At 40.1% G+C, this 20152-nt stretch overlaps 1 protein-coding gene across 10 annotated transcripts in view; it reads right to left on the reverse strand.

Annotated features, from left to right (window-relative positions):
* Positions 1-20152, reverse strand: part of dnmt3ba (DNA (cytosine-5-)-methyltransferase 3 beta, duplicate a) — a 76387-nt gene continuing 56235 nt past the window's right edge. For 9 of the 10 annotated variants that reach the window (XM_037772067.1, XM_037772064.1, XM_037772060.1 and 6 more), the window contains 25 exons: positions 19359-19493; positions 17742-17887; positions 16887-17058; positions 15081-16804; positions 14023-14152; positions 13778-13837; positions 13534-13577; positions 13035-13184; positions 11529-11591; positions 11233-11382; positions 11035-11142; positions 10390-10519; positions 8855-8971; positions 8652-8696; positions 8477-8556; positions 8212-8324; positions 7710-7893; positions 6639-6723; positions 4949-5094; positions 4773-4863; positions 4467-4615; positions 4264-4349; positions 4089-4158; positions 3086-3204; positions 1-2979 (listed from right to left, as the gene is read on the reverse strand). In XM_037772067.1, the coding sequence (XP_037627995.1) occupies positions 2838-2979; positions 3086-3204; positions 4089-4158; positions 4264-4349; positions 4467-4615; positions 4773-4863; positions 4949-5094; positions 6639-6723; positions 7710-7893; positions 8212-8324; positions 8477-8556; positions 8652-8696; positions 8855-8971; positions 10390-10519; positions 11035-11142; positions 11233-11382; positions 11529-11591; positions 13035-13184; positions 13534-13577; positions 13778-13837; positions 14023-14152; positions 15081-16804; positions 16887-17058; positions 17742-17887; positions 19359-19482 (4428 nt within the window). In that variant the 5' untranslated portion in view covers positions 19483-19493 and the 3' untranslated portion in view covers positions 1-2837. The remainder of the gene's footprint in view (positions 2980-3085; positions 3205-4088; positions 4159-4263; positions 4350-4466; positions 4616-4772; positions 4864-4948; positions 5095-6638; positions 6724-7709; positions 7894-8211; positions 8325-8476; positions 8557-8651; positions 8697-8854; positions 8972-10389; positions 10520-11034; positions 11143-11232; positions 11383-11528; positions 11592-13034; positions 13185-13533; positions 13578-13777; positions 13838-14022; positions 14153-15080; positions 16805-16886; positions 17059-17741; positions 17888-19358; positions 19494-20152) is intronic. The other variant, XM_037772069.1, reaches the window with a different exon arrangement.

A 20152-nucleotide genomic window follows, 5' to 3' on the forward strand; every position in this document is an offset into this window, starting at 1 on the left:
CAAGAAAAGTTCACTTTAAGATCTGCCAATTAAAGGCAGAGGTAAAAAAAAAAGAAGATACATAGAAGACAAAACCAAACCCGAACTGTACATGCAAAGTTAGCACCGTTAGCGTAGCACCATCAGGAATCAAAAGTCCCAAACAAACAATGAGGTAACAGTGTCTACGACATCACTGTAGGCCTGTCCATCGTGCAGGTCTGTGTGTAACTGCACAACATGCAGTGGACCAATACAGTACAGTGATGTGTGGTCAACCACAGTGAAACCAACAGTGATCCGTACCGAAAGTAGCACCAATATCGTAACTTTCAGTAAGGCCAACATGATCAATCTGAATATCTTAACTTTCAGTAAGGCCAACATGATCAATCTGAATATCTTAACTTTCAGTAAGGCTAACATGATCAATCTGAACGATAAAAACACAGTTGAGCATAAAATCGGAACTCTGGGACACCTGAACAGTACTGTCGATGTCTCAAGAGAATTATAAAAAGCGGTCATTTAAAAAAAGATCAACATTTAGAAAACAAAAACACAGATAAAATTCACATGCATGCAAACTAATGGTTCATGTCTCACTGAGATTTAAAGGACCATACCAGTGGTTTTTGTGTGTATGCTACATAAACGTTACTGCTGTTAACAAAACGTGTTAAAAAGTGACCTTGATTATAGCAGGGACGCAAATAATGACTGCTTTCATTACTGGTTAATCTGATGATTATTTTCTTGATTAATCAATGAATTGTTCGGCTGATAGAACATCAGAAAACAGTGAAATGTCTTATTTTTGTCCAACCAACGGTCCAAAATCAATAAAATATTAGGGCACAAGTAATTTATTAGTTTAGTTATTCTAACAAATATTCTTTAGAATAATGTATTAATTGTTTGGTTTATGAAATGTCAAAAAATACTGAAAAAATGCCCACATCACTCCAAGATGACAAAGAGAAACATTTAAGGAAGCCAGTTGGATAAACAGGAGGGCTACTGTCTACAACAAGTTCAAGGCTCGCTGCTTCGTTTAAGTACAAATGTCTAAAAGCCTTTATCACCGTGGCAATGTGATTAAAAAATTGTGATCTGCATTTTTAAAAGCCACGGTCCTTAAGGTCATTAACCTGCTGAAGGCTGAAGATAGTCTACCAGACTGTGAAATCATTTTATTAATTATTTGATTGTTTTGTTTTCATTCTTTTTATTATCTTTATTTTGCGTTCATTGTTCATTATTGATTTATTTTATTTTTGCATTTCTTAATTTCTATTTATTTATTGTCATATTTTTTATTTGTCATACGTTGCTTAAAAAACTAACCTTAAACAGTATAGAGTATACATTGTTTGACCCTGAGGAAGATAGGTGTTAGTCTTCTTTTATAAAAAGCTTAATTAAAGCTCTTAAACGTTGGTACTTAACAAAGCAGCGTGCATTGGCTGGAAGTTACACTGTGCTGTGAAATATGTTTGGCTTTTTTTGTTTTATATTCTACACCCTTTCTTATTAAGGGGAGGAAATGTGCAAAACCATCGTTATGATCCTTTAAGGTGCATGCCTCATACGTTGAGGACAATGTTCATCATGTTTAAGTAAGACCTTGGCAGTCTTGTCCTTATCACAGTAATATTGAAGACACTCCAGTTGTAATATGATAACATACAGTACATGATAATAATGATAAAAATCTCAACAGTTTGTTCTCAATGAGTAGACAGAAAATATTTTTGGTATAAATAGCAGACCTTAAAAAAGATAAAATGTTAGCACCGATGCAAAACCAGGGAGGTAATTTTGGACAAAATCACTGGTGTACCACAGTGAGATTTATGTAATTTGGATAAAAACGTATTAAAAGAGCAGATAAAAAAATTGGCTAGTAAAAACAATAAAATTAATCACAGCTAATGATGAGCTTGATTAGGTCAGACTTAAAATCCCTTTCCAAGATTATAAGATAAAACAATATAAAATACAAATCACGTAGAAAGATTTCATAGTCATAAATTAAATACAGGATAAAAAAGTGTAACTGCAGATTTTTAACCAATAAATCAATGTTGAGGTAGAGACCTGAGGCCTGAACCACGAAGCAAGGTCACCGGCTCTCTTTGGGTTACTGACATCGATGATCCTGAATAACCGGTATCACAAGGCTGGTTATCAATATACTGTATATGTTAAACATGATCACACAATGAGACTAGAATAAGAAGTTGTAGAAATATTAGGAATAACATCCAAATATGAAATGTATCTAGGTATTACTGTAAAGGCATTTTGTCCAATGATGAACAAACAATTATGGATTGATGATACACTTAAAAACAATTTAAGTGAAGCGTTTCCTGCTGGCAAAGCACAGATTAATTTATAATGATTAATTATAATTATCATGGCGGGCAAAGTGATTCTACTGGTCTTTAAAATGTCTCTATTGCAACTTTATCGCTTCATTGCAAACTCAGTATGTTAAGCCCAAAGACAGCTGGCCTCAGCTGACAACAGTCTAATCTCGCTTCGTGATTCAGGCCCGTGTTCTGAGCGTATTGTTTGATCACAGCACCATCATTTATCAAAGGAAATCTGTAAAAACTAACTGAAAAGTGTCGGTGCCTGCTGGTGATAGTGGATCATGGATGACTGACAACTTACAGGATTAAAAGGAGCAAAGGAATAAACACTTCTAAAAGTCAAAGTAGTTAATACTAAATTAAGTCTTTCAGAAAAAGACAAGAAAGTTTGAACTAGCTAGTAATGCAGGCAGAGGGGGGGGGGGGGGGGGGGGGCATAAGGCAGTAGGTTTACCACTGCTGTTGGGTTCACAGTCGTTATTCACATTCGAAATAATCTTTCAGCGGGGCGAAGAGGTGACGGATAACAGGGACACTCCAGGAGCGACCCAGGACTTTCTGCCTCTGCGACCGGCCCATGTTGTTCACGTCCGTGTAGTGTTTGGGGAAGCCAAAGATCCTAAAAGAGTTAACCACATTGAAAATGTCACAAGAAAAGTCTAATAATCTAATATGTGTTACAAGGGGAAGTGGCCTGCAAAAAAATATTCTCCAGAAATGCTTACTGTTCCATTTCGGTGCACCACAGGTAGTCCTCTTTGCCGTTCATGGAGACAGGCAGTGGCCCAAGCTTCCCCTGCCTTATAGAGTTAGACTTTGTTGTGATGGTGCGGACTTTGTCGAACTGCAGGAAGAGACGACAAATCAGAATCAGGTGTTTTCTGCAGGTTTCTGTGGGTCAAGTTTTTCTAGTCATTAATAAAAAATAAAAAATTAATTAATTAATTTATCAATTAAAATAAATTGCAAAAGTGTATAAAAGCGTAGAACATGATGATAGAAGTATATGATGGTCATTCCCATGCTCTATTATCACTCAAAAATTGTTGTGCAAATTTTGGGTTGATACTATTTGTTATAAAGATTTGGTGCTAAATTGAATCATTTTTGACCACTCGAGAATTGATAAAACTGATCAATAATCCCTCCAAAATACCACATTAAGACACCAAGACCTTGAGGAACACCATAGAAAAAGCATGAATACAACTGGGCTTATTGGATCCACAAGAGTCTCAGCTTTACAGTGATACTCAATTTATGCAAGCCCAAGACTGTTTAGGGACACATTTATACTGCATTCAAAAAAACTGCATGGTTTGCAAACACATATCTTGAGGTCACAGGTCAAGGGACCTCTTTTGAAAATGCCAGTTTTTCCTCACCAAAATTTTGAACAACTTTGTAGCGTTATTTAGCATTCTTTCCGACAAGCTAGCATGACATGGCTGGTACCAATGGATTTCTTCGGTTTCTAGTTTTCATATATCAGTACCTTCGCTCTAGCTTGAAAGCTCAGCCCGCAACAACCTCTGAAAGAGAATAGTGGCCGGACCCACCAGCGTGCCGTTGGTAAATTTAAGACTTTTGAAGACCCTTTTAATACCACATAGAATGCCATATAAGACCTGTAGATATCCTGGTTAAATGGTTGCTTCAACAACAACAAACTATAATAGCACTTCAAGCTATCATCTATCTAACATACAGCAAACTATATGCCTCTACCTTTGCCGAGCGTCCGAGTTCCAAACAATCCTGGAGGTTCACTTTGTCATCTAGAGACGTAGCGAGAGGTCTAAAGAGAAACACAGACGGGCATGTAAACTCAACAAATCTTTTGAAGGTATACATGTGAGAAGATGCATGAAGGAAGGGAATATGATTGTGTATTATTATGTACCTGTTCATGCCAGGGAGGTTTCCCCAAAAGTAGCGTGCTCTGTTAGCAGGACTGACTTTCACTGCATCAACAAGAATTGGATTACACTGAAAAAAGGAAGAACACAAATAATGAGCAATAAAGGTTAATGGTTAAGGATAATGCAGTCTGTTTCCTGCCGTTGGGCTTAGAGGTTACTTTCAACAGTGATCAATTGTAATCACCTCCAGGAATCTGCAGATATCTGATTTATCGTTGGCACTCATGAAAACGACGTTCTCAAACAACCAGAAGAATGGACGGTCCTCATCCTCCTTTGGTTTCAACAAGGTCAGAAGGCGGTAGAACTCAAAAAAGAGCCTTCCAGTGCCCTCTGCAGGACAAACAGAGAGAGATAAACAGAAAGCAAAAAAGCTAATGTGTGTAGAGGATGCTGAAAGCTTATTTTCTCCAGTATTTTATCAGTAACTACTGTTCAGCATGCACAACAACCAAAAATGCCTCTAACAAAAGTTTTGGAAGCTGCATACCAAATAATCCTTTTCGAAGAGGGTTGACCATGGACAGGTCGTTACACGGACTGCCTCCGATCAGAAAATCAAACGGACCCCATTCAGCCACCTGCAACACACAACCACAGGGTTTAACTTGAGTCCATATTTTTAGATTGTTTTTAGCCTCGACCGTTACTTCAGCTTGTACTCACATGTTTCCTTGTGATGGTTCGAACATCGTTGACATATTCGATCTTTCCCTCGTGCTTGACCATCCCCACAGCGATCGAATCTTCGCAAATCTCTGAAGCAACGTAGCGCTCGATCTTGAAGCCCAGGTCTCTGAGCACCAGGTAGCCTATCATGATGCAACAGTAGTTAAAAACAGGTTCCTCATAAGAAGAATACACACATTTTATGCAATCCAAACTCCAATACTGTTTTCCCATTTAACATTGTACTTTTGGTTCAGGTAACTGTCTGACTGAAGCTTCCAAAGGCTTCTCTTCAGTAGTATGTATACAGGGGCGCCTTCATATGACTCGAGGCCCCGGGGCTACGGACGTTTTGGAGGCTCCTCCCTCCCTTCCCAATATATCACGGCAACTTTAATTCAGAACCCCCCGTCAACGGATAGCAACAAATATTAAACGGAGTGCCCTCCTAATCAGTAAACAGAATACGAAACTCATCATTATAAGACAATACCTCAACTATAAGTCAAGACAAAGCTAGGTTATTGAGCCCAGTAGACCTGCAGGCACAGCGGCAACAAAGGAAATGGTATACATTTGTGGTGGGGGCTGGAAGGTCCTCTCTCAAGAAAATCAGAAGGTTTTTGAACTAAAACAATGCAATTTTACATAATTTTGGACCATTATTATAACTATAGATGACACCCAAAAAGCTTAAAAACAAAACTTGCTATAACAATTATTTCATTATTGACACATATCACAGCTTTTGTCTGAACATTAAATTCTTCTGGCAATGTTTACCCTGTAAAATCATATTCTGTAAATGATCAATCAATAGAGCAGATTCAGAAAACTTTTGAATAATGTTTCATTAATTGTATTTATTCTAGCATATAGCCTCGACCCTGGGTTCCCAGCTCCAGACCTCCAGACCCCCTACCTGCTCCAGGTTCTCTCTGTTTTAACACACGTGAACCAGCTGATGCTCAGCCCTGATCCAACTGCAAGGGCTGCTGAATTGCATCATGTGCATCTGGTGTGTTCAAAACATACATGTGATAAGTAGGCCTATTTTACTATCTCCTATTGTTGTGTTATTGATTTATTTTCAACTTCTCTTGGCCAATAAGCTGATGACAATGACAGCGGTGTGTATGGTAGATGGGCTACCGTGAAGACACTTGCATGTTATGGATACACAGTGTATAGAAAATTAACATTCAATCACAGAAAGCGACTTCTTGTACTTATTTGCTAACTACCTAACATTTCTTTGGCACTCAATTAGTGTGTAGTAACGGTAGTAGTAACATTGTTTTATCAGTGCTTATCATCATTAGTAAACAACCAGTTCCGCCCTGACTTTCTAACAGAATGAGTAGATGACTCGCTATCATTGCGATATTATGTAGGCCTACTGATATTGCAGAACGTGAACATAGTATTGATACATAACAGCACCCTCTTTCTCGATACCCCTTCCTGTGGCATGCCGTGCGTCGGCTTGTCCAGCCGTATGATGGCATGGAAAACCCTGATATTTAATTATTGTTATTAAACTTGTGTCTCGCCCCCTGGTACTCGGAGGCCCGGGGCTTCAGCCCAGATAAGCCTGCGCAATAAGGCACCATTGTAGACAAAACATCACAGAGACTGGATGAGTTTGTCTAAAACACAAGATTGTGACATAACATGATTAACCAACCTGTTGCAATGCCGTCAAAAAGCGAGAGCACCTTGATTGGTCTGCGCTGATCAGCGGGGATGGAGGGGTAAACTCTGTGAGGCTCCTGTGATTAAAAAAGTAAATAGACAACATTCAGTACCACTGCACCAATCATTTATATAACAGTATATTCAGCAAGACACAGTTGTTACAGTATATATCAGCTGGACGTTTCTTTTTTTTTTTTTACTAGTTAAGAGTGTAAAAGTGTTAAGAATGGAAGACTAGTCACTAGAAATATGATAAATCTTGACTGGCAGGGTGAACATAGATTAGTGCTGCACGATATTGGAAAACACTGACAATAATAACGAGTTAACGCAAATTCGTTTTCAACTCCACTAATTTCTTCAATGCATTGACCCAACTTGCAATTTTAAGGTGGTAGTGGGCTCAAAGCTAGAGTGAACATACTGGTATCATATGAAACTAAAAAAAACTAAGAAATCAATTTGTACCAACCATGTCGTAGTAGCTTACATAATGCTCCAAACTTACGCTAAATTTTGGCAAGGAAAAACTGGCATGGCCATTTTCAAAGGGGTCCCTTGACCTCTGACCTCCAGATATGTGAATAAAAAGGAGTTCTATGGGTACCCACGAGTCTCCCCTTTACAGACATGCCCACATGCAGTTTGGAGTAAGTCACAGTCAAGTCAGCACACTGACACACTGACAGCTGTTGTTGCCTGTTGGGTTTGAGTTTGCCATGTTGATTGAGCATACTTTTTATGCTAAATGCAGTACCTGTGAGGGTTTCTAGACAATATTTGTCATTGTTTTGTGTTGTTGATTGATTTCCAATAATATATATATACATACATTTGCATAAAGCAGTATATTTGAGTATTAAATACTTAACAAAACCCCCCCTTTAAGGTACATTTTGACCAGACAAAAAATGTGCGATTCATTTGCGATTAATCGCAGTTAACTATTTTAATTGATTGACAGCCCTATTTTTTAGTAATGTAAACTTGGTGAGAATTTACCTTCAAGCCAACATGTGAAATAGAAATGTGCACTTAGAGAGGAAAGTGTGGTACGTACAAACTCCATGGCACTGTTGTTGACAAAGAAGTCCTGAACCTTGACGCTCCAGTCTGGTCTGAGTTTGAGGTTTCCGTCGCACTCTGACGGCTTGCACATGTAGCAGCTCCATGGATCAATATCTTTCAGCTTGTCAAAGGTGCCCAGTCCCACCAGGATTTCCAGACAGTCCTTACAGAAACACCTGGGACAGACAGAGAACACCAGAGAACATACATGAGAAAAAAAACAGTACAGACACAAAAAACAAATGGAGCAGTTTGCATGAGTCATCTGAACGTAGGCAACAGAGAGTCACCAGTTGTCATTGTCCATCATTGCCATTTCTTATTATTTAGAAAGTTAAAATTTATGGAATGTGGACGAAAAATACCCATCAGGACAACCAGGAGAATTTTCTTCTTTTCAGGTAAGGACAACTGCCAATCTACCAACTGTATCATGGTTCCAAATATTAAAGAAATCCCACATAAGGTTACATTGACACCTGAGCAGTGTTTACCTGCAGCAGCTGGCGTTGCCACACAGAATGACCTCTAAGCCGGCGCAGCACACGGTGCAATACGACTGGTAGCCATCTTCATCGTAGCGATACAGTGTCTCTGTGAAGTTCACCTGCAGACAGTGACATGGTTGTTGTGCAGCATTTGGGATGTTAGTAGCAGCTGTGTTTCAGACGGAGGTTAGACATTCACAAACTGGGCTGGAATGGAGTAAAGCAGACCACATACAGTAGACAGAGATAGACCGTCGGGTTATTAGATTACCTTGCATTTCAGACAAAGACCACCTTCAAACAACGGGTGCTGCACCTCAATCTCAGTCGATCCACATGCCAAACAAAAATCTGAAATAACAAACCATGACCTTAAAATTAAGAATTTTTATATCAAAGACGATTTTAAATCACAAACTTCCTCAATACGTTCGCAAAAAACGTACCTCCAATTGTTTTGCCTTTCTCTTTGACCTTTTCTCTTATTGATTCTGTAAAGTAAAATATTAAAACAGATCACAAATAGGGAAAAATAATGATGAGAATGACTTAAAAACCACTATGACTGAAAATTTTAGGTAACTTTTACTTTCATGAGAGTTTCTCGTCATTTGTGAGATCATTTGATCTGTTAAAAAATAATACGTACCTCTGTTATAGGTGATGACGGCTGCAATTGCCTTGTTTTTTAAAACATATTTCCTTTTTGCTGGAGGCTGGTAGTCAGACAAGGCAGAGTCAGAAGATTCTTGATGTGCAGCAGCATCTTGAAGACAAGAAAAAGATGGAATCAGGATGTAACTAAAAAGCAGGGAGTCTGTCTGTTTGTCCCTCTGTGTGTTATTCGCATATTCACACTTGGTTGGTGTATTGCTGGGGACCCAAGGACATGCAGTGTCTAACTTGGTGCAATTTGGACACCCGACATGTTCAATAATAATACATTTTGGATAAACAATCATGCAGCGCTCTGTGCAGCAGCAGGAGAGGGGCTTCAGGGCTCTGCAGACTGAGACAAGCATGTTGTCCACATCGGGCAGACCGCAACTCTGCGTCCGAACGGGCACAAGCCCCCGACAACGATGCAAGCAGTACTACCGGGAGGCTACCAGGAACCAAGCAATCATTCCGCACAGCTGCAGCTCATTGATTGTCATAGGGATGCATCGATCCGACTTTTTCAGTCCCGATAGCGATACCTGGGCTTTGGGTATCGGCGGATACCGAGTATCGATCCGATACCAGTGTTTAATCAATAAGCTGTATGCCTCACGGAGTAAACAAAATGTAATAACTAAATACATAAGATATAAATTTACTGAATGGTTATTTATTATTAAAATAATAAATCGTACACCAGCAACTTGTAAAAATCTTCAGAATTAACAGGAAGGCTGCCGTTCACTTTATAACCGGACTCTTCTTCATTTCCCTGGAGTCAACACCAGTGGATAGCCAACTGGAAGCAGGATCGAACCAGAGTGTATTTCACCGGTGTGAGCGTGAGTAAGCTGCAACCGTGAGTAAGACGGTATCACCCCGGTGTCAAGACTTGTTACTGACTCATAACACTACTGTAATAACATTACTGCCAGCAAAATACCTCCACTAATTATATCCATACTTTATTATGGCAGTGGTTATGTCAAAGCAAGCAAGTAATACGCCTATTTGGAAATTGCCGCCACGTATTTCACATTTGACGTTTCTGACAGCAACAGTGACCTGGGTGTGTTCTTCAGGGGTGGATTTAGCTATTTGGGGGGCCCCAAGGGCAAACATTGTCTTGCTTTACTTTTCAACCTCTCTAATTTGTAATATTGATATTGGCAGTGGTAGAAGAGGTATGCCCACATGCCAAACATTGAGCCTGTTCTGAACAGGCATGTTTTGAATGGGCACTGCACTAGTTCCATCAAATTTCATGAAAATAACAAACATGTTTTTAAGAAGCTTCTTTTGATATATCAACTAGAAAAAGAAGTTCAAGTGAAATTGTTTATGGAGCCAGACAGACACATCTACAAACTGACAGAGCTAGAGCTAAAACGTGATGGCTAATTGTGGGTTAATGTCTAATATCTTAATACATATAGCAACATTGTCTGAACCGGTCTACTCCCTGAGGCTTTCTGTAAATCTAGTCATTAATAAATAAGTAAATGTTTAGAAATGTGCACGTACCACGAGGTATGAATCCTTCAGGTCCTGTAGGTAGAAATCCCTCAGAGGCCCATTCCAGCATCAGCTTCAGCTCTTTTTCTTTATTTCCTTCAGCCTCAGCAAAAGACTTAGCACTTCGCTCAGCTGCCAACTGAAGAGTAGAAAAAACATTTACCGGCACAGTAGTCGACACATTCACCACGTTACATGACACATCTTTACATCATCACTCAGCGTGGTTTGAAATCAGATTATGTTTCATTGTGGTATTTCCACTAGCGGTCAAAAATGTGCTCACAGTTTGGTCCTAATCACCAAACCTTCTGATTACATCTAATAATTAATAATAGCCCCTGTATCCAACTCTCCACTTATTTGTTTCGATGTCAGTTGACTGATAAAGCTGCAATTACCTTTTCCCATAAAACATAACAGTGAGATAAAAACTAATTAATACTAAAATCGTTGCATTTGAATAGATGGAAACAGATGGAATAATGTGAAAAGTGGAATGGTATTGAATATAGGTTCAAATACCCCAGTTATTATAACAACAAACAACTCTGTTATCCATTATTCCAAACTCCTCTAACTGAACTGATAAAATACCATTAAAGACAGAAGGAGATTTTCTGAGTGAAAAGAAAATGCATTTTGGTTTCTTACCTCAATGATCTGGTAGATGGCTTCCTTGTAGACGGGCAAGCTGGCATAGGAATTTTTGCAGAAGCACTTTTTGAAGGCCCTGAATGTCAACAGACCCTCCGTATAGATCTGCAGCAGAAAACGATGACGATGTAAACATCCAATTCAACACGTGTGAAGTGTTTTCTGCAGCTCTAGCACATTTACTGTACTTCTAACCTCTGAGAACATCCCGTCTCCGAACCACTCCACCCTCCGCATACCCGGGGGACCTGTCTTGCTTTTCCAAGGCATCACCATCCCGGGCCACCAGGAAAAGCCCTTCACTTTCCCCCACACTAGCTCTCCTGTCAGAAACCCTTTCCCATCCTGTAGACGTCAAAAAATAACAACAAAAGCACCGATTATTCAAAAGTACTTTTCATCTAAAAGAAGATAATTAACAGATATTTTCATTGATGTTTGATCAGTAGACTACTGTATTGTGGGCTTTTTCCTGCGACTGTTAATATTACCTGGTAGACATGTTTCCGTCGTCCTCTTGGTTTGGGTTTACTGAATGGTGACGTCTCTTCTGCCTGGGAGTCAAACACATTTAAAACAGAGTCAAACATTTAAGTCAAAGACAAAAATAGATAGAAGAAACATTACTATAATTGCATTTGATGGTACGTATCACTCACATAATTGTTATTGATATTTAATTTCAGGTGACATTGAGGAGAGAAGCAATTGTCGTTAAGATATGAGCATTCGCTTTGTTCAAAGCAGCATAATATATGAAAATATAATGAATAATCAAACTGGAAAAATCCAATAACAAACCAGAAAATGTCTTTTCCAGTGTGGTTTCAAGCTAAATGATCTAAATTGAATTAAAACGTGGAAGCCAGCAAAATGATTAGGAGGATGTGTTATCCCACTTATTGTTTTATTTCTAATTAGATTTGGCACCACGTGAACAAAGCGAATGATGATAGAGGCAGCACTGGATTCTGATAGGTGGTTACATGGTTCCAAGTTTTTCATTTGTTAAGCTCAGAATTTAAACGGCAATCCACTCAGGATGTGTTTGTGATGTCCGTCATCTCACAGAACAGATGTGCTTTCATTTGATGTTAAATGTATCATAACATGCAACAATGAATGAATCCCAGTTCATTTTAAGGTTCCCTGTGGTGTTTTAGGGTGCTTTCACAAGCCACAGTCCATTTGGCTGGTCCGAATCAGAGTTAAATTGATACTTTTGGTTTGTTTTCTATTTAGTCTGGTTCGCTTTCAAAGTGCACAAGTCAAAGCGGACCAAATTAAAAAATATATTTGCTGAGGGGCGTGTACGTATCTTTTTCGTCTCGAGAGCTGCCACTTCTATGTAGGGAATCGCGGTCTTTGAAATATTGCTGTCGTAGTTTTTTCACTTTGACTCGGCACTGATCGACTGTGCAAGAATCCCTTCTCCAGTTTATGACTTAATAAACGTCACTGTTTTTTGCAGACTTTTTAGCAAATTCTGTGTGTTCTCTCTCGGCCCAGATGTCAAGCAAACATCGGACTTCTGCAGAAGTCAAAGTCAGTCCTCTCCCACTCATGTTAACCTGTCGTTTACCTGTGTCCATCTCAACAAATGAACGCACAGGCAGCCTGGATTTTGGTTTGCTTGGAAATGGTCCGAGATCACCTCTTGCTAGCAGTCTCGGCCCGGTTGTTTTGGTCCCCACCTGTGTATGATTACTGCGTTCACAACCGCCCAAACGTACCGCACCAGGGGTTGACCCGCACCGGAGTTTGGTTAAAACGGATTAAATGTTGGCTTTTGAAAGCGCCCATAGACCTCTAGTAGATTTATTCAACCCTGGTTGTAATCATGCAATCAGATACTGATGTTTGTCATTGGGGAGGGTGCTCACATGTTGTAGTGTAAACCAATGAGTATTTTTTTTTTTGTTCTAATAGCATTTCAGAGGGTAGAGAGGCCAGTCTTGGCCCAGTGGTATTCTGGTAGTATACTTGAGTATACCTACCACCTCAGCTTTGGACTCCAGACCATTTTTGCTGTCCTTATCAACATCTACGGGGGTGGACCAGGTGCTAGCACCAGCCTGAAACACTGTACGGGCGTGTGGCTTCTGGCGCAAGCTGCTCTCCCAGCCAAAACCTCCCCTAAAGGCCATCTGAGAGACAACGAACTCATTACACACTCAAATACCATGCACATGTACACCAAAACACGCACACACGCCTTGAAATACGGGCAAACTGCACCTTATCATACCAGTGATTATGTTGGCCATACAGATGAAAAAATGAAGAGGTAAGTAAAGGGCAAAGGGACTATTAGTATGAGAGGGAAAAGAGCCACATATGAGGCAGCAAAGGTAAATGTTTCTTTGTTGTACTGGTCAGTGTAGTTGTGTGTGTATAGCTCACAGTTTTTATGGTCAAATAAGAGACGAGTCCTATTTGTCATTAAAAAATACAGCTTTTTTTAACCACGTTGCTTCTTCTCTGAAAATCTGTTACCTCTTTCCACGAGGTGCCATTCTCTCCAGGTGTACCGGCATTTCCTTTGGAAGGAAATAGAAAGTATTGTAGTATTTTTAAATGTTGAGATCATCACAAATATGATTATTGCATTCTGACATGTTAAAACTGGAATCCTACAGAATCCTGAACCTGGTGCTCATTACAAAATGACGAAAATGAATAACGTTTTACTTTTCTCAGTCAAAATGTACGGTGGGATTTACTTTACTACTGGACTTACCATGTATCTTTGTAAGGCGGACTTCACACTTCTTTACTGTCACATTAAGGCCATTCAGTTCTAGAAAATAAGAAAAGTGTAAATAACATGAGAGATCCAATGCATTGACATCTTATACCCTTCGGCTTAAATCATTTTACACATGCATCATACAAATCGCGATGATAGGTAGTTTATTTATCAGATTGTTAAATCAAGTCAGAAGCAAATTCCACTTTACCCTTACGGATTATTTTTCTTCTTACCTTCAGTGTGAACTGGGGAGTCTTTGCTGCTGATGTAGTCAGAGAGCATGCTGTCGGACGTGAGGTCACACTCGCTTTCTGTTAAGGCCTCACTCTCAGAGAACACTGCAGCACCTTTGTTCTCCAGGGCCTGAGACAGGAAATACAGTAAGTGCACAAAATTAATTAAAATAAAACATGTAAAAACTAAACATAAACACAGACAAGATGTTGATACAGCTTCTCTATGGGGCTCGGTATCGTTTGAAAATGTTCAATACCGATTCCGATACCTTGAATTCGATACCAATACCACAATGATACTTTGTGTGAATGAAAACGTCATAGGCTAATTAGTAGATCAACTCTGTCTCAATAAATGGCTAAAGCTCATTACTCTACTATATGCCAAATAGTAAATTATGTAAACATTCCGATTTCTCGAAATGTGCATTATGTAAACAGTCTATCATTTTGAATGACAAGAGGTATTAGTTAATTTCAAAACCAACATGTTGGCAAGTAAACACTCATTCTACCACTCTATTTTCAGTTAGCCTACTTTTCCAAATATTTATCAGTTAACTTTTTAAATCCACATGAACCACTCTTCACTTCGGCATAAATTTGATCCACTGCACAGCATTTATTTAAAAAGAAAATAGGTCACTTTTAAAGCTGGTTGCTGACAAGCAATGTCGCATTTAAAAGGGAATTTTTTTAAACGGCGCAATGCTCACTCCACATATAAAGCAGCGGGGCTGCCAACGATCTGTTTTAAACTAATATTCTCTGGTCAAATAGCAGAGGATATTAATGATTGTGTGAGATTTTAGCTGCGGCGCACAAATATAAAGGAAAAACTAGTCATACTTTGGATCGCATGTTGAAACATTTCTGATGTTTCTTGCAGGCAAAGGTAACATTAGGTCTTGTTTTCTCCTTTTCTAAGGCAATAGCACAATTAACGTCAAGCACAGAAATTATGTACTGTTTTCCTAAAAGTTTTTTGATACCGAGGACAGTCATAATTTGGTCGGTGCTTCCAATAACCCAATTCTACTCCTCTCTTTACATACCTGAGTAAAGGCCTGCTGAGCATCAAGGGGAGGGCAGGGGAGAGACAACAGGGTCAGAACAAGTTTCCTGAAGATTGATGTCGGCTTGATGTCCTTCAGTACGCTGGCCCAGTGTTTCTCCAGTGAAACCACTTTTGAGTTGTCCTTCTCTCCCTCCTCAGCCAGCTGATACTCAAGGAATTCACTTGTGAGCTGGTTGACCTCCTCAGGGGAGCTGCAGATTTCTAGCTTGGTCCCAAGCTCCCCGACCACTTTCTCAGTCACCTTCACTCTGTTCTGGGGGTTCAGCAGCTGAGCTATGCTCCTTAGCACCTCGTCACTCAGAGGCAGCTCCTCTGCAATGCAGCCTGTGAGTGCGACGTAGAAAGACAACACCTCCTCTTTTAATAGTGGCAGTGCATTTGTAGCCTCGGACTCACTCAGGAAGTCTTCCACAGTTTTACCACACAGATTGAGTTCAGGGCTCGACAGGTGGAATTTCTTGTCCTTAAGGATTTGGGCATTGCGTTCTTTGAGGAAGCGAACAGCAGCTTCAGGGTGAAGGAAGTAGGAGGTGTAGGTGCACAGCAGGCTACTGGCCTCTTCTAGGATGAGCAGCATATCAGCTCGGGCAGCTCCCTCCTGTGTCTGCAGAAGCCTTTGGAAACTGTGCAGAGGCTTTAAGGCCTGCTCCAGGAACATAAATGTTGCCCTGACTTTGGGATCCTGCAGCTGGGAGCAGATTAACATGGCTTTGTCATCGTCCTTGTCGCAAGACTTGAAGTACATTATGAGATCGGTCCATACTTCCAAGAGTTTTGTGACTAACTGGCAGAACTTAAGGCAGCTGGTGTTGAGATGAAATGATGGACTATCCGCACTGATGTCTGAGCCAAAAAGAGCCTTGAGGTTGTCATTCTTGGTAGAGCAGGAGGAGTAGTGAGCATGGATATCTACCATCAACTCTTGAGCCTGACTGGAGAGCTGTTTAATCCCAGCATGGCAAGCATCATCAGCGATGGCGTACAGCCCTCCTAAGGCTACTATGTTCGGGCTGAGTTCCCTGAGCTGCGAGCAGATCTGCTCTGAGGCCGCGCCATTACCATCAGAATAAACAGCGGCAAGATTTTCTGTGTGTAACCCGAACTTCTTCAAGATCTCCACCACTGCTGCTGCTGTTTGATCTTCTGCACCATCCTCTGACTGAAGAGCATCCAAAAATCGGATGCGGTGCCTGGATGCTTCGACATCAAAAAACCCAACAAGAACCACAGAGACAGTGTCATCCTTTCCCAGTGTAGCCCCTCCATAAATGTATACACAGTATGGAGTGTGTTGGCAAGCGGATGTGATGTCTTCGGGGTACTGGGACCCCAGTTTACAGGCTGCAAAATATCTAGACGAATTTTCACCTTTAGCAGGGCCAGTGTAGCAGTGCTTGTTAATAAACCGAATAGCTGCATCGCTGCAAGGCAGCGGCTCAGAGCATTTGCCTTGCAGGCCAACACCTTTGTAATTTCGAGCCCTTTTCCTGTGTTTGTTTGTTCCCTCGTGTCGCCTGAGTTCAACAAAGCCTTTCTTAAATGTCCTCATGTTACTGTCGCAAGAACGGCAGTAGGTATATTGCTCTCCAACAGCACTATGGTCAGCCCAATCAAAAATAGCTTTCCACTTTTCAGTGAAAGGGAACTCTTTAGTCGTTACAGTGACATTCTCCTCCGTGTCTGATTCCAATTTAGATCCCCCTGACAAAGTAAGAGAAAACATTATTACTACACAATTACTGTATATGTGATGAACGAAACACAATGCACTGCCTTAAGTTACCTTTATGCAGTTCAGGAGGTACCGCAATGGGGCTGATATCCTGGCTGTCCCGAGCTTTCAAAGGGTCGTATTCTTCATTTTTCACATTTGCCAAGTAGAAAGCTTTGAACCACTTCATGATCTCAAAGTTCCTTTGAGAATCCCCTGTTATAAGCTCCTCAACTGGAATAGTCTAAAGACAAGAAAGGACAAAATTTAGAAATCAATATAACTTTCAGATTGAACATCAGGGATATATTTAGGGATGCACGATTTAATAAAAATACCTAATTGGGATTATTTTGACTGATATTGCAATTGCGATAAGTTTTGCCATATTAGAGGGAATGATCATTTTTACATCATTATACTCCTTTTCATTGAAAAATATATTATTAAATTATTATGATATGATTTTTGCAGGGATCTGTACCAAACAAAGATGTTTGTAGAAGAGTAGTCTGTAGCATATGATGTGTAGGCCAGGACATCTCTGCAACACGACAATAATTAATTTAGAATGGTATTTTGACACATATTCTGCCCTTAACAAATATTACGCCTCCTGCGATTTGAAAATTGCAGTAGGCCATATTGCGATGTTGATACAATTTTAATTAATTGTGCAGCCCTAGATATAGTTTAACATTTTAGGAAACATGCATCTTCTTGCTGAGAGTTAGATGAGAAGATCGATTCCACTCTCATATCTCTACACTAAATAAAATGCTAGAGAAAGCGTGTGGCTAGCTTAGTTTAGCAAAAAGCCTAAAAACAGGAATAAACAACCAGCCTGCCTCTGTCCATAAGTATGAAAATCTGCCTAGCACCTCTAAAGAAATTGTAATGCTTCTCTACTAGAGAAAAAGTGCATACCTTTGGGATATCGCGCTTGCTGAAGGCCTCATGGAGGAGACTGTAGTTGTGCTTATAGTCATCCTCACCTTGTGCATCAAACTTCACCTTGGTCATGTCAACAGAGCCAGGAATAACCCAGTCCATGATCTGACAGTGACATGCACCTGTGGGATCATACACATGAAGACAGTTCAGAAAATGTTGTCTGTGCAAATGGAGGGAAGAACATTATTTTGCTGTTTTTCAGTAGCAGTGAGGATATTACAACGAGAGCTGAGCTGTGAGCAACCGTGACCATTCAAGCCATGCTGGCACGGTGCAAGCGTTTTTCCACCACACAACACGGCTCCTCTGCTTGTACTATTCTTTCCTGCAATATTTAAGACCGATCCTCTGACTGTTGTGCAGACCAGAGGCCTGTACTACGAAGCAGGATTTGGCGTTAGCGAGGTAACTTCAGGGTTAACCCTGGGTTTTCCGTCCTACGAAGGTGGATCACTTCTTACCGGGGTAGATCACCATGGTAACTGCTCCGGAGCAGGTTATGTTCCAGATAAGAGATCAACTCGTATATAAGCACCTCCTACTGACCAATCAGAGCTCAGTGCGATGACTGTATGATAACATCACACACATATGAAGAAGTTTAAATCAAAATGTAGGCTAAAAACAACACAGTTTAAACTGATAAATGCAGGAAGGGCAGCTGGCTGTATGCTGTGGGTGCTTACCGCTTTGAATTATATTTTCATACTTATTTTTTAACTTCCTCTTGAGTCAGTTTCACACCGCCGTAGAGGGGGGACGCAACTGAAAGAAGGCTCAAATAGTCATACACGCCGCACTAATAATACTGGGTATGATTAGGTGTAATCCAGTCTTCATTTATACATTTGAAGGCTATTTATATCTAGACGAGTATATCTGAATTAATAATTCTTTTAATTTATGCATTCACACATCGGGAGTTTTTCTTTTGCCAGCTGTTCTTCCTGCATTTGGCAGCTTCAACTGTGTTACTTTTAGCCTGGATTATGTGTTTAACTTCTTCGTATTAGTCTAATATAGTTTACTCTTTGTAAAATGTGCCGCTCTGCCTGTCTGTCTGCTGACAGTAGACTTCTCCATGTCTGTGAGTGGTCATAAACTGCAAACACCGCCCCATTCATGTGAACGCGCTGATAACCAGATTGAGAAACCCTGGGTTGATTTACCGAGTTGATCACCACCTTCGTAGGACAGTTTAGCGTGATCTTGTTTGTTAGGGTTAGTGAAGCCAGATAACGAGAAGATACCCTGGGTATGTTGAACTCGCTTCGTAGTACAAGCCCCAGTTGTATTGCAGAATAATGCTAAATCAGTGACAAATACACTGCATTTCCTATAGCTGCTTCACAATAAAAGCCCCAAAACTTTTAATATGAAGCAGCAGCAAGAGATTAGCAGTAAGTTAACACAGCTCAATACAACTGCAATATGGCTGTAAACCAACCAGTTTACAGTAAAATAAGGTTGATATATAAAAGTTTGTACAGACATGTAGGTGTGAAACTTAACTCCAAACCAAAGAGATTTAGTTACAAATTACATAAGTACTGCTGTACTTTATTATATTTGCTCATACTGATGAATCACCTGAACCCATCTCCCGCACATCTTTGAAGTTGGTCTTCAGCAGGTTGTTCACCCAGGTCACCAAATAATAGCGGCTGCTTTTATCGTGGATAGAGTCGGGAGTCACAACCGCTGTACTTGCCATCTTGCAGCTCTCTATGAAAGAAAACTTAAATTAATGATTTGATAAACAAAAACATTATCACCATAGTTAACCCACATTCATGTTTATAATTAATTTTACATTTACTGTACATCTACACCAAACAAACATTTTGTTGTTTGAGTGAAAGCTCTGGCTCAGGAGGTGGAGCAGGTTGTCCACTAATAGCAGCGTTGGTGATTTGATCCTGATTACTACAGGAAAATCACAGGTCTCCATGCTCGGTTTTACCTTAAATCACCACACCCAACTCCCTGCACTTCCTGCTACTCCTTATTAGACGCATCCAGGAAGTTATAAGAACTCCATCATTTGGGACTGTCCGTCCCTTTACCATCCAAACCAGTGCAGAGTGCAGAACAAAATGTCAACTAGGGCTCTCCCGAAAACCATTTTTTGGGCTTCGAAGCTTCAGTGAGGTATATTTGAAGGTATTCGAAGCTTTGCGGCGCTGCAGGCTGACATGTTCTTCTGTCCGTTTCAGTGTCGCTGCCGCACTACTGTACACACGCGCACCTCTACACAAAACAAACAGCGATATCCATCTAACAATAACTAATAATAATTAATGTTGAAATTGAATAATGTTGTGGGATTATTCCTTATTTCATGTGCTATTTGGGATTTGCGATTTATACATTATTATTACATA

This window comes from Sebastes umbrosus, chromosome 6, assembly GCF_015220745.1.
Source record: "Sebastes umbrosus isolate fSebUmb1 chromosome 6, fSebUmb1.pri, whole genome shotgun sequence".
Taxonomy (NCBI): Eukaryota; Metazoa; Chordata; class Actinopteri; order Perciformes; family Sebastidae; genus Sebastes; species Sebastes umbrosus.